This window comes from Rhinatrema bivittatum, chromosome 12, assembly GCF_901001135.1.
Source record: "Rhinatrema bivittatum chromosome 12, aRhiBiv1.1, whole genome shotgun sequence".
NCBI classification, from domain to species: Eukaryota; Metazoa; Chordata; class Amphibia; order Gymnophiona; family Rhinatrematidae; genus Rhinatrema; species Rhinatrema bivittatum.
In genome coordinates this window covers 18953697-18967975 of record NC_042626.1, presented here as the reverse complement: position 1 = coordinate 18967975, position 14279 = coordinate 18953697, and the positions used below count along the sequence as shown (strand labels likewise).

Below are 14279 nucleotides of genomic sequence, written 5' to 3'. Positions count from 1 at the left end.
TTAATGATAAAATACCCCCCCCCCCCCCCCACAACCCTAATACTCCCCTAGTAAAGCATAACGTGCCCGGGCTGGAGAACTGCAAGTTAAAGGTATCAGAAGAGTGCGGTAGGAGGGAAGCACGAAGAGGGCAGACCAGCTCCGGACCACTTCAGTCTTTAATTTAATCTTTCAGAGAGATTTGGGGAGGGGAGCCTGGCATTCGGACTGCTAGCCTGCGAGGCATTTCTTTTCCCCACACAGTACTGCGGTGCCACTTAACAGGCCTTAACCTTTTGAATACGGCCATTTAAGACTAAAGTTAGATACTGGAGTTAGCTGGATAACTGGACACCCCCAAAATGCCCTTTTCTCACTTGGTTAAATCTTATCCGGCTAACTTTTATTAAGATAAGCAATTGAAGGCTTGCCATGTCGATGGATTAACTTGTGAGTTATCTGGATAAATGGCTTTGAATATTGACCTCTTGGTGTTAAGATGAACTATTCCAGATACCATGAGAAGTAAGGAAGGGCTAAAGTTATATTCCTCTCTTTACAGCTTGAGGCAGAAGCTCTAACTAAGCTGCATGCAGTCACATTCATAATAAAACAAAATCTAAGAACAGATTACCTGCGTTATATAACATACAACCATATATACTTTTATTTCATTTGTTGCATCCCTCCAGTCACCTTTCCTGGCATTAGTTATGGGCAGAACATGAGCGACTCAAGACACAATTGGCTCCAGTCCTCATAAGCTTCCTTCCCAGTAATGCAAAGGGTGGGGGAAGCTTTCGGACCTCGAGCAACATACGCCCGTCTAACTCTGGCCTCAGCTGTATCCTAAAGGTGCCAGGGTTGGGCCAGCCTGGTGACCCAGCGGGTGATCTCAATTTGGGTATTACTACGAGCCCCTGAGGAGGGCATGGCAGTACTGCATGCTGTAAGGAGTTTGTAAATTGCATGAGTAAAACAATCAGTTTCTTTATTGCGTACAATAATTTTCTATTGCTTTCATATTTTGCACTAAAATCAACCAAGGCCTGTTCTTTTTCGAGCTAAGGTAATATCTCATTAGGAAGACATGCTGAGGTCTCTAAAACAGAGCAGAATGAAGCCCATTATTTCAAGAAATGTAGATATTATGGCACTTTTAAGTGTTATTCCAAGAGAAGCTTAGTCCGTGAGGTTGGCATGAGATGGCAGGGCCTCAACATAAAGGCCAAATGTTTCTGTAATGTGCGCCTGCAATAGGGTGGACTTCACAAGGTTCCTTTGATAAATATTTCGGGGGTTAGGAGGAAGAAGGTGGAACAAGAGATCTCATCTGCTGTTCTTATGGTTACAATGAGTGCCAGAAAACGGACCCAAAAAGGTGGTGAATAAGCTGGTAACAGCAGTGATGAAGGCTCGTCTCAGCCGACAGCTTAACCACATGCGCGGGCGGGAGGACTCCAGACACGTCACCTGCTCCACAGCTGCGATGGGCTCCTGAGAGTCCTCGGCTCTCAGCCTGAAAACAGAGAAACAGGGTGACAGTATGAAAACGGATCCCCCGTACAAAGGGGCCTGAAATCACGCACAATAAAAAAAAGCAGGCAGAAATCAAGCCCTCCTGGCCGCTACTTTAGAGGAACAAGCGTGGCTTTGTCTGTACTACTTTCCCCCTTAGGAGGAGGGAGTGCTGATATGAAGCTGCTGTAAGACTTCCTAGAGATTTCTACTCAGGGGATCAGCTACAGGCTTTTTTTTTTTTTTAATTAGACACCAGTTTTGTACAGTGACAATAGTATAGACAGCTCAGTACTGCCTTTCCTGAATGGACACTACCAGACAGGTGGCATCAGTGAACAGGGACAGGCCACATCAGCTCACAAAGCACTGGGAACTTCCACACCCTCTGTGCAATAACTATGTAAAAAGGAACAGTATCTAGTATAAATAGTGAATGATCCCAAGATGGTCTGAGCACATAGCAGAACATAGGAGGCTGCCTGGTGAGAAAGCAAAGAGTCAGTGGGGAAGGCACCTTGAAAACTAGGGGCATGAAAGGGGCTGGCTTTTCAAAGCCAGAGTAAAATCTCCGTTTTTACCTTTCCAAGTCGGCAGATAAGGAACCAGAATTACATGCAATGTATTTTAACAGTCTGAAAAAAGTGACCACAAAGACTTAATCATAGGGAGCAAAACGATGCCACTGAAAACCTCACCGGCTCCAAGAATTTCCTTTCACTGTTGTTTTTTCTGAAAAGGCTCCTAAGTTAGGAAGCATTAGGCTTTGCTGGAGGACACTGCCCCTTCCCTGCTGTCCTCTGTTTATGGAACGGGAGGGCGGAGAAAGAGAAACAGCCACTGGTACCCAGATCAGCCCCCCTGCAGGGAAGGCTCCAGACTATAGCAGCTAGAAATAAATAGCCCAGGTGCAGGAGAAAAGCTTAGGCAAGCCAGAGCGAGATCCTGCTGAGTGTTTACCCTGTCAGAACTTGAATGCCAGGGGAAAGGCAGGATGCCAGGTTTCAGTGCACAAAGCACACGGGATGACGACTCTCTGCAGAAGCTGGAGGGACTTAAGACAAACTTTAATCCTTCCACCCCTATACCATTTGCAAGACAGAAGCAGGGCCAAAGGCAACCTCCAATCAGGGAGCAGATCTGCCAGCTGGGTAGTTCAGTAAAAGTCATCTTACTAGTAAGTTTCAAGGCCTTTCTGCTGGCCTAGTTATTCAGTATGGATCCAAGCTAGGAGTTACCTCTTTAAATTGCTTTTCTTCTCCAATTTGCCCCTTGCAAGCTGGATTTAGTTATTTGTGGATATTTTTACTCATACTTATCACACTAAAGCCCCAACGTGAGGTAGAGCCTAGCAAATCAACCATTTATAATTGCAAATAAGAATAAAAAAACCCCAAAAAACCCATAAAATCATAATAAATCAAAATTTAATAAAAACAAAGAAACCAGAATAAACTTTGCTTCTCCTAATTAATGGACACCTAAGGAGAAGTCAAACCAACCCCAAAATAATAATTTAATCTCTCAGATAAGATTAAAAAAACAAAAACAAACAATGTCCACAAATATAAAGAACAATTCAGCAACTGCAAACAAAATTCTTGCAGGCTGAATGAGATGTGGACAGATAGACTGGATGGGCTGTACGGTCTTTATCTGCCCTCATATTCTCTGTTTCTGTTCTTGTCTTTACAGGCTTGCAAAAAAAAACCAAAAACACAGATATTCTGAGGCACGCCTTTTGGAAGCCAATTCCAACATTTGGGAGCTAAACCAGAGAAAGCCGGATTACTACTGGCCTCTTAGTTATGTTATGTAATGGCTTGGTGTAGAAAGGAGTATTTCATTTGCATAGTAATTAAAAACTTGCTTCCAAGAGCACATTTGTCTCTGGGTTCCACCCTTCAATCCCATTTCCTGCTTTTCTAATTTACAGATCATTTAGAAGACATAGGCCTTATCCCTTGCAGCATTCCTCAAGTCTACCCAATAGCCCACCCCATTTATGTCCTTCTGGATTTTAACCTAAGCCTTCTATTGTTGTGTCTAAGTTATCTGTGGTTCAGTGCAGTGCTGCATACATCTGCTAGTGCTATAGAAATGACCAAAAATGGTAGTAGTAAAAGTAGTATCAACTGGCAGGAGACTCAAATTGCTTATCCCCCCACCCTTCCCCCCAAAGCAGGTGCTGACATAGCTTTCTAGCTTCATGATATTGGTAATAATAATAAAAAAAAAAACCCCATCACTGATTATATATTAAACAGACATTCATAGTTATTAAAGGCCACCAACCAATCAAGTTTTCAGGATACCCCTAATGTCTTCAATGCATTGAGGACCGAAATTTGCCCACCCCTGTAGGAGAACATTATGTCAAATAAAATGTGATCAAATTCTTAGAAAGGGTAGCTAGATAATTAGGTTAGGGGCATGCACTGAATATCCTATACCAGGATTTCAGCAACATTTGTGAGACTGTCCAGCACAGGAGACTCATAAGTAAACTGAGCAACCTGGGGGGGTAGTCACCAAGAAGGTGAAATGGATGGGAAATCGGTTGAGAGAGCAGAGAGTGCTGGCAAATGGCAATCACTTTGAGGAAAGAGGCCATTTCCTAGCCAGATGGACTCAGGACCAATGGGTTTATGCTCCCCTGCCAACAGAAGGAGACGGAATCAGGTTTCAAAGCTGACGTTACCCTAGATACACTCCCTGCACTGACAACACCCAGTATTTCTCCGTCTCCAGCAGATGCAGACATGCTTTCCCTATGGGGATCGCTGTACCTTTTGGAAGAAGAAACTCTACTTTTAAATTGGAGAAAAGATTGAGCCCCGCTCTCCTGCTGTGATACCTAAAGGTCCCTCTCCCAATTGAGAATTCCTGAGGTGATTTCAGAGATCCCTCAGAGGGTATGCCTTGGTCCGGTAGTCAGTTCCCAGTGTGGATTTTGCTGCTGAAGCAGCTGTCTCTGTGCTCAGCCGGTAAGCACTGAACCCCAGTAAGAAAAAAAAAGAAGAAGAGGATTTCCTCCTGATTCAGAGAGGTTGGAGGGGTTTCAATAAGACTTCCTCCAGTCTCATTGCTCGGCATGCCGTACCGACATCGCTCCCGATCCCATTGGGGTAAGGGGAAGTGGGCTTCCGAGCAGGTTGAGTGCTCCCCCCCCCCTCATGATGGGCTAGGCCCTGCTTTAGGCTTGGTCAGCACATTGCCTGGTAGGCCGCAATGGCACCATCTTGCGCCCGTTTTTGTGCCTGTATTGCCTTCCATAAAACTTCAGTACGCGCAGTATAAGGGGTGAATCACCTCTGTCCACTCCTTCGGTGGCCGTTTCCCTTATGAAATCTTAATCTAGTACTGGGGTGTTTGGCAGGGCCCTCCTTTTGGCCACTGCACAGTCTTTCTTTGCATTTATTAACCCCGAAAACAGTGTTCCTGGTGGCTATATATTTGGCACGTTGCATCTCTGAACTGCCAGCATTGTCGTGTCAGGAACCGTTCCTCCGGATGACTCCAGGAGCCTTACATTTTTGTACCATTCTATCCTTCTTGCCTCAGAATTTCATTTGAATCAGTTTAGTTGCCATCCCTACTTAAGCACAAGGACATGGAAGAATACCGCTCTCACCTCTTCCTTGGCAGGCAGATGTCCTAGCGTTTTCATATTCCACTTTCCCAGGATAGCACACCTTTTTGGTTGAGCTGCACCCACAGCAGTACAGAAATCCTGCCACAAAATCTTATTACCACACATTTGCAGTTGCTAGCTAGCTTTCTCAGCTAAATATTCTAACCAGCAACCCTGTACCCCCTGCTGCTTTACACTGTCTGCCAACATCAGAACACCAATATTTACAAAAGTTCAAACTGCAGCTCTCAGCAGTTGATGGCAAATTGCAGAGAATCAGTAAAAGCCGCATTTGCATAGCTCCCTGTCAACAAGCACTCACCAGATCCCCAGGTCCTTGTCACTGCTAATTATCCACTGCAGGGCTGCCTGGAACTTCTCTGGCGGGTGCCCAGTGACATTCTATGGGGGAGAAGGCACGAGAATATCAGCTGTGGGTCTGTGTGTGACAGGATGTCAGTCCACATTCTTCAATCAACCTCCTGCACTATTTTCTAAGGCTTCTTTTGCAATTCGCATCAATTCATTTCACACAAAACTATTCCAAGAGGAAAACAAGCATGACGGATGGGGCATTTACCAGTTACCCCCTTGCCATGGTCCTATTTCTAGGCCTTTTCTTTACTCTCAGATATTTTAAGATTTGTTTTGCACATTGTTTTTAATTAGGTGTGTATCTTATGGTAAAACTAGCTAAGTTCTGATGCCAAGAATTTCAGAAGCGAAGGCGGGTTGGCTTGCTTAGCACTTGGATAAGACACCTCCAAAATACACTGAGTGCTACAGGAATTTTATGCTGGTGGATCATCCCTCCGAGCCAGTATGGACCCAATGTCCCAGCATGGTGTTCGTGGGACACCAAGTCAGGGTCTCCGCATGGGTTTAGTTCTGCTTCTCAGAGAGACAAGCACCAAATTCCTGTACTAAATGGACATTTCCCAAACAATGCATTAATATTCTACTCCATTGCAAAGCTAATCAATACATTTTCAATTTAAATTTCAACTCTTTGGAACAGAATGACTTAAATTTAACAAGACTCATGCCAACGCCAGACTTGTATTACTCCTATCTCTGTATTGATTATACACTTATGCTTGTTATCGTCAGGAAATATTTGCTATCTAAGAAAAGTACTTTTCTCCATGAAATTCTCCTCCTCTGATTTCTCACTCCGCACTGCCACTGAGGTACGTCCTGGTGAAGCCATTTAGCTGGGATGCACTTTTTTGCAACCACAGTCATGGGGCTTAAGGACAGTACTTTCCTGGTAAAAAAGTGTTAGCTGCAGGATGTCAAAGACGTGTACCCCGGAGGTCTAAGGCTAGTGGTCTGCATAAAATAGACCGGCTCCAGAAATTTCTGGGTTTTGGGCAGTTCCCAAAATGTACACAGGTACATTCCTTTACTCTTGCAATTTCTTCAGCAATCTCGTCTTCTGGAGCCAAGCATTTGCTTTGTTGAACGGGAACCGGAAAGCACTGCATAACATTCTCTTCCCCCCCCCCCTTTCCCCCCCAGATATTTCAACCTCTAGACATCATTTAGGCCTATTTGTCATTGCTGATTTAAAAATTTTAGAGACTTGACACTGTTCAGCTTTGCTATTCGAACTTCTAATCTAGAGCCTGGTCTCTAACTCTACTGACAAACAAGCTTTACCTGCTTTCACTTGAATTATTTAATTGAATAAACAGACTGACTGACCTGCTGTCCCTGCTCACATCATGATCAAAGGCCTGGCACTGTAGGACTTTGATGGCATAAAGTATTATTTAATATGCCACTAATCGAATATGAACATCAAAATGGTGTACGAATCAAACAGCATAAAATAATTAACCAAATTTAACACAATCCAATTCTATAAATACAATATAATTATCAAACAGGCATGGAAACACAAAAAGCAAAAAAGCCCCATGAATTAAAACAAGTAAACAGTAAGACAGGAAACAGAGAGTAGGATTAAATGGCCAATTTTCTCAGTGGAAAAGGGCATACAGTGGAGTGCCTCAGGGATCTGGACCGGTGCTTTTCAATATATTTATAAATGATCTGGAAAGGAATAAGACGAGTGAGTTGATCAAATCTGCAAGTGATACAAAATTATTCAGAGTGGTTAAATCACAAGCAGACTGCAATCTTCCAGTCTTGCAGGAGGACCTTGCAAGACTGGAAGATTGGGCATCCAAATGGCAGATGAAATTTAATGTGGACAAGTGCAAGGTGATGCACATAGGGAAAAATAACCCTTGCTGTAGTTACACGATGTTAGGTTCCATATTAGGAGCTACCACCCAGGAAAAAGATCTAGGAGTCATAGTGGATAACACATTGAAATCTTCAGCTCAGTGTGCTGCAGCTGTCAAAAAAGCAAACAGAATGTTGGGAATTATTAGGTGAATAAAACGGAAAATGTCATAATGCCTCGGGATCACTCCATGGTGAGACCGCACCTTGAGTGCTGTGTACGACTCTGGCCTCAATCCCTCCTCAAGGTTGGTCATAGTCTGTCTTTGCTGGTTATCCCCGGAAGTTTGCTCCTCACTGCCCTTAAGTGCCTGAAGGCATTGCTAGAGATATTGAGTTATGTAGGATTTGTGTTGTTGAATCCTGGCTGTCAGCATGGACCCTTGGAACACCTTTTTGCCAACGTTTTCTCTCTTCGTAGTGTTTGGGCCCTCGTGCTGGACAGAACTGGGTGGACTGCTGGGAAGGGGCATAGAAGCCCATCTGTTCCTGCTCCCAAAGTCGGGCTATTTTCATGGCCCTCTGCTGCTGGGCCCGAGGAGACATCTGACCGCAACCTGCGCAGGACGCCTGGTCGTGCTCTGGCCCCAGGCACAAGTTGCAGCAATTATGTCCGTCAGTGATGGACATCATCTTGCCACATTGGCAAAATTTGAATCCCGGGGTTCTGGGGCCCATAACAGCACTGAAAAGTGCTATTTTGGGGATCACCGAAGTGAAAAGAGGACAAAAAAGGAAAAAAAGATGAGAAGAGAAGATCCCGTGCCTGTTTCTGCACGGGAAAGGCAAAAACTGAAGCAGGGAAGGCAGTTGCACTGGGGCACCGCGCAGGAGCAAAACTCTATACACACTTGGAGAGCTTCCCGCCTCGAGCCGCCAGGGGGCGCTCCCACACAGCATGGCTAATTCAGCCTGCTTATCTGCGGGGGGGGGGGGGGGGGGGGGGGAAGAGCTAAAAACAGATTGCCGCGTAGCCTCCTATCTGTTTTTGAGTTGGTGAGGGGAGAACCAAAAGCTCATGTTGAGAACATAAAATACAAGATGGGTTGTACAGCACCAACAAATCTATTAAATATAGTGCCTTGCAAAAGTATTCAACCTCCTAAAAAGTCAGCAGATTTGTGTGGCTTACAAATGACACTTACACAGATTGCTCCAGACAGCATGTTTATTGCAAACCAGTATGCTCTTAAAGTACATTTTCAAAGTCACAATTCATTATTTCTCTGCAATTTTTGTAGAATAAATTTCAAAAGTGAAAAATGCTGCTTGCATAAGTATTCAGTCCCTGTGCTGTGGAAGCTCCAAGTTCACACAGATGGAAGATATTGTGCTGTGCTGTGGAAGCTCCAAGTTCACACAGACGGAAGATAACTATTGGCTTACAATTAGCATCTACCTGTGAATCATTAAAAAAGGACAGCTTTTCTGAATAAAATAGCCCCTAATTCCAGTACTATTGGTCAGACTGTGAATCTGAAGGAAAGCTGTGAAAATGAAGACCAAAGAGCATTCTAAGGAAATTAAAGTTATCGACATGCACAAGAGAGGAAAAGGCTATAAAATAATATCCAAGTGCTTGGATATCCCAGTGAGCGCTGCTGGATCAACTGTGAGGAAATGGAAGCTGCACCATACAATCCGGTCACTGCCTAGACAAGGCAGTCCCTCAAAACTCTGCATCAGAACAAGGAGGAGACCTGTGAGGGAAGCCAGAGAGGTCAACAATCACTTTGAAGGAGCTACAGAGCTCAGTGGCTGAGACTGGAGTGGAGGTGCACCAGTCACTCATGGCCTGCATGGGAGGGAGGTTAGAAAGGAGACATTACTGAAGACAAACCACATCAAAGCATGTCTGGTGTTTGCCAGAAAGTATCAGAGTGACCCAGCTAAAATGTGGGATAATGTTTTGTGGTCAATGAGACAAAAATGTAGATTTTTGGCTAAGATTCAAAACATGTGTGGTGCAAATCTAACACACCCTTTCTCAGCAAACACAATCCCAATAGTAAAGTATGGGGTGGCAGCATTATGTGGGATGTTTTTCCTCAGAGGAGCCCGGGCATCTTATTAAAACTAAAGGGCAGATGGATGGTGCAACATACAGGGAGGTCCTGCAAGACAACCTACTTCAGTTTGCTAAAAAAATAAAACTTAGGAGAAAGTTCACCTTTCAGCAGGACAATGATCCCAAGCACAAGGCCAAAGCAACACAGGCGTGGTTAAACAACAAAAAGGTGACTGTTCTGCAATGGCCAAATCAAAGTCCAGAGCTCAATCCAACCGAGACCTGTGGCACTATTTGAAAATTGTACTTCATAAGCATCATCCAACCAATCTGAACAACCTGGAGCAAATCTGCCAGGAAGAATGGGCAAAAGTCACTCCCAAGCACCGTGCAAAGCTGGTAGAAATGTACCCCAACAGGCAAAGCTTTTATTGCAGCAAACCTTGGATTTACCAAGTACTAGTCTGGAGGGGTTGAATACTTATGCAAGCAGCATTTTTCAGTTTTGAATTTAATTTTACAAAAAATGCAGAGAAATAATGAATTGTGACTTGGAAAATTTACTTTAAATTCATACTGGTTTGTAATAAACATGCTGTCTAGAACAATCTATGCAAAGTGTCATTTGTAATCCATACAAATCTGATGACTTTTTAGCGGCTCGAATACCGTTGCAAGCCACTGTATTTGGAGGACAGCTCTTACGAGAGCATGAAAATGACAAAAACCGAGACAACTGTAGAGCTACAGCATCCTTCTTTCCCTGTTCTCTCTGCGAGACAGGAGGTGGGAGGCAGCTACCGCAGATGGAAATAAAGAGTCCGTCACTGGATGAGAACCCGGGAGGCAGAAAAGGCAGCTGCCATGCAGCAAGAGAAGGGGGAGCCAGCCACTGCCACACATCAGAAGCCTGGGCTGGAGGAAGGAAGCCGTGAGGTACGAGGAATGATCTTGGCGTTTTGCCAAGGAGAGTGTTGGCCTCTGCATTTTTTTTTAAATTAGATTTCCAGGTTTCCATGCATTTAAAAAAAAAAAAAAAAAAAAAAATTATTAGGAAGGGACTGGTTAATAGAACGGAAAATGTCATAATACCTCTGACTCGCTCTGTGGTGAGACCGCACCTTGAATACTGTGTACAATTCTGGTCGCCGCATCTCAAAAAAAGATATAATTGCGATGGAGAAAGTACAGAGAAGGGCGACCAAAATGATAAAGGGGATGGAACAGCTCCCCTATGAGGAAAGGCTGAAGAGGTTAGGGCTGTTCAGCTTGGAGAAGAGACGGCTGAGGGGGGGATATGATAGAGGTCTTTAAGATCATGAGAGGTCTTGAACGAGTAGATGTGACTCGGTTATTTACACTTTCGAATAATAGGAGGACTAGGGGGCATTCCATGAAGTTAGCAAGTAACACATTTAAGACTAATCGGAGAAAATTCTTTTTCACTCAACGCACAATAAAGCTCTGGAATTTGTTGCCAGAGGATGTGGTTAGTGCAGTTAGTGTAGCTGGGTTCAAAAAAGGTTTGGATAAGTTCTTGGAGGAGAAGTCCATTAACTGCTATTAATCAAGTTTACTTAGGTAATAGTCACTGCTATTAATTGCATCAGAAGCATGGGATCTTCTTAGTGTTTTAGGTACTTGCCAGATTCGGCCTCTGTTGGAAACAGGATGCTGGGCTTGATGGACCCTTGGTCTGACACAGCATGGCAATTTCTTATGTTCTTAGTCTGGAGCAGTGGTTCTCAACCTTTTTTCGGCTGGGACACACCTGAAAGATGGTTCTTCATGCGTGACACACTGAACATGTGACTGTCACGGGACAAAATGTAAACATACATTCTGCATCCTCAGGAACCTCCTCAATCTCCAACAATGGGTGCAGAGCAGAACTAGGGCATTACCCATACAACTCACTATACAAAAAAAGATATTCTGGGTCTGACGACATCTCAGTAAAAGCAAAACAAACTCCCTCTACTGGCAAGCACAATAGACTTCCTTATGAAAAGACAGTAATTTACCACTAATGCATGTCCTATTGAGAAAATACAACAAATAAGATTGATACAAATGCCTACATGCTAGTAAAATACCTCACCTCGGACAGACAAACAAACAAAGCTGACCTTCACCAAGTACAGAAAGACCACAAGTTATAAATATGGAGACAGAAACTGGAATGGAAAACAAAAAATGCCAATGTGCATGCAGGGCAAACCTGGAGAAATGGCAAGAGAAATATAGCACCTAACACAGTCCCAGGATCTGCAATAATGCACACAAACTAATCCGTACAAAGTTACACCTGCATTATGGCGCACACTCAAACAGTAACAACCCTATCTATGAAAAGGCAACACTACAAATATTAAACCAGGCCCTAAACTCTAATACACTTCCTATTAGGAAAACAGAACAAGCCAAGCTGCTATAGAGCCCCACACAGAAATAATTGTAAAGCTAAATTAATAAATGTTACAAAACAGCTGATAAACAGAATAACATCCAACAATTAAAAACTCATAAAAATTATTAAAAATTGTCCAAATATCAATAAAATATTTCAAAACAGCAGACATCACATAATATCCAATAATTAAAATGGCAGTCATCAAGAAAAATAAACTTAAAAAGCCACCTTTACTTACCCTCTCCAGCAACTCTCCTACTCCTTTCCCTTGCAGGCCTATAGCACTCACCAGAAGCAGCAGTGACTGCTGAAGCTCTGTCCTCGCAGTCCTCATCCTTAGGGCCCACAACCAGTCACTCACACACCCACACACACACACACACACACACACACATACCAATTAGACCCCATGACCAGACTGTTTTCCTCACACACACACACCAGTCACTTCCTTGACATAGAAACATAGAAATGACAGCAGAAAAAGACCAAACGGCCCATCTAGTCTGCCCAGCAAGCTCCCACACTTATTTTCCCATACTTATCTGTTTCACCGACCACCAGGTTCAGGGCTCTTGTTGGAAACTGTTTGATACGCATTTAAGTAGCCTTTGTGAGAACCAAGAGAACTTTCAAAAGGCAGCAAGTACGCACTTACTTCTGAGGCCATGTGGTGTGGTTCAATACTAGGACGCAAGAGATGAAGGTTCACTCAAAGGTGAGGTCCTAGACTTTAGAAAAACTAACTCTCTCAAAATGGGGGCGTACCTCAAGGAGTCGTTAGCTGGATGGGAAAATCTAGGGGGAACTAGAAGGGGAGTGGACAAAACTAAAAAGAGATACCATAAGGGCAACTCATCTTTTTGTTAGGTATGTAAATAAAGGGAAGAGGAAAAAAGAGGCCGCCATGGTTTTCTAAAGAAGTATCTGAAAAGGTAAGGGAGAAAAGGTTAGTGTTCATAAACTACAAAAGCGCAGAAAGAAGACGACAGGAAAAGATAAGAGAAGCTGGGAAAGTAGTCAGGAATGCAATGGAAAAAAAAAAAAAAGAGCAAATCTAGTAAAACGGGGGACAAGAATGTATTTTTTTTCCCCCAGATATGTTGTTACAAGGAAGTGCAAAAATAGGATTGTCAGACTCAAAGGTGAAGAGGAGGAATATGTAGAGAGGCTGATCAGGAAAAAGCAAAATTAATTAACAAATATTTCCATTTGGTGTTCACTGTGGAAAGGCCTGGAGCAGGACCACATAAAATAAACACAAATAAGATTGGAAGTGAGGTAAACCTCAATGATTTTCAGAACAGTGTGATCGTGAAGAGTTAACTAAACTTAAAGTAGATAAGGCGATGGGGCCGGATGGGATTCATCAGAGGGTAGTAAAGGATGTCCTGGCAGCTCCGCTGGCTGACCCTTTCAATACTTCTTTAGAGTCTGGAGTAGTTCTGGGGGACTGGAAAAGGGAGGATGTGGATCCTGTTCATAAAAGTGGAAGTAAGGAGGAGGCTGGGAACTGCAGGCCGGTCAGTCTGACCTCTGGTGCACATTCTGGAATCCCATGGATTGCAGGATTCGAGGCAGCATGGTTTTTACCAGAGGGAAATCTTGTCAAACGAATCTGATCAATTTCTTTGATTGGGTGACCAGAGAGTTGGATCGAGGGACAGCACTAGATGTAGTGCACTTGGATTTCAGAAAGGCCTTTGTCGTGGTTCTGCATAGAAGACTTGTAACTAAATTGTGCACCCTTGGTATGGATCCTAGAATGACTGAGTGGGAGGCGACAAAGGGTAGTGGTAAATGGGGTTTTGTCTGAGGAGGGGGAGGAGGAGTTACTAGTGACCTGCCTCAGGAATCAGTCCTTGGACCGGTTCTTTTCAACATGTTTGTGAGAGTTGTTGGGAAAGGTTTGTCTTTTTGCAGATGATACCAAAATCTGTAACAGGGTGGACAGCCAGAAAGGAGTTGAAAACTTGAGGAGGGATCTAGCAAAGCTTGAGGGATGGTCAAAGTCTGGCAGCTAAGATTTAATGCTAAAAAATGCAAAGTAATGCATTTAGGATGTAAAAACCTAAGGGAAAGGTACAGTATTGGAGGTGAAATTCTTTAAGCACAAAGGATGATTGTATCTGATGATCTTTAGGTGGCCAAATAGGTGGATAAAGTGATGGTAAAAGCCAGAAAGATGCTGGACTGCATAGGATAATGATGGCAAACTCCAGTCCTTGAATACCACAAACAGGCCAGATTTTCAGGATATCTACAATGAATATGCATGAGAAATATTTGCATGCACTGCTTCCATTTTATGCAATCACATGCATATTCATTGTGGATATCCGGAAAACCTGGCCTGTTCGTGGCACTCGAGGAATAGAGTTCGCCATCACTGGCATAGGGAGAGTAGTGGTCAGCAGAAAAAGGGAGGTAATACTGCCCCTGTGTAGGTCCCTTGTGAGACCTCACATGGAATA

General features: G+C 43.6%; 1 protein-coding gene across 1 annotated transcript in view; it reads right to left on the bottom strand.

Annotated features, from left to right (window-relative positions):
- Window positions 1-14279, bottom strand: part of LEMD2 (LEM domain containing 2) — a 45392-nt gene that overhangs the window by 12790 nt on the left and 18323 nt on the right. The window contains exons 5-6 of the mRNA XM_029572816.1: window positions 5454-5533; window positions 1353-1498 (exon numbers count right to left, since the gene is read on the bottom strand). Of these exons, the coding sequence (XP_029428676.1) occupies window positions 1353-1498; window positions 5454-5533 (226 nt within the window). The remainder of the gene's footprint in view (window positions 1-1352; window positions 1499-5453; window positions 5534-14279) is intronic.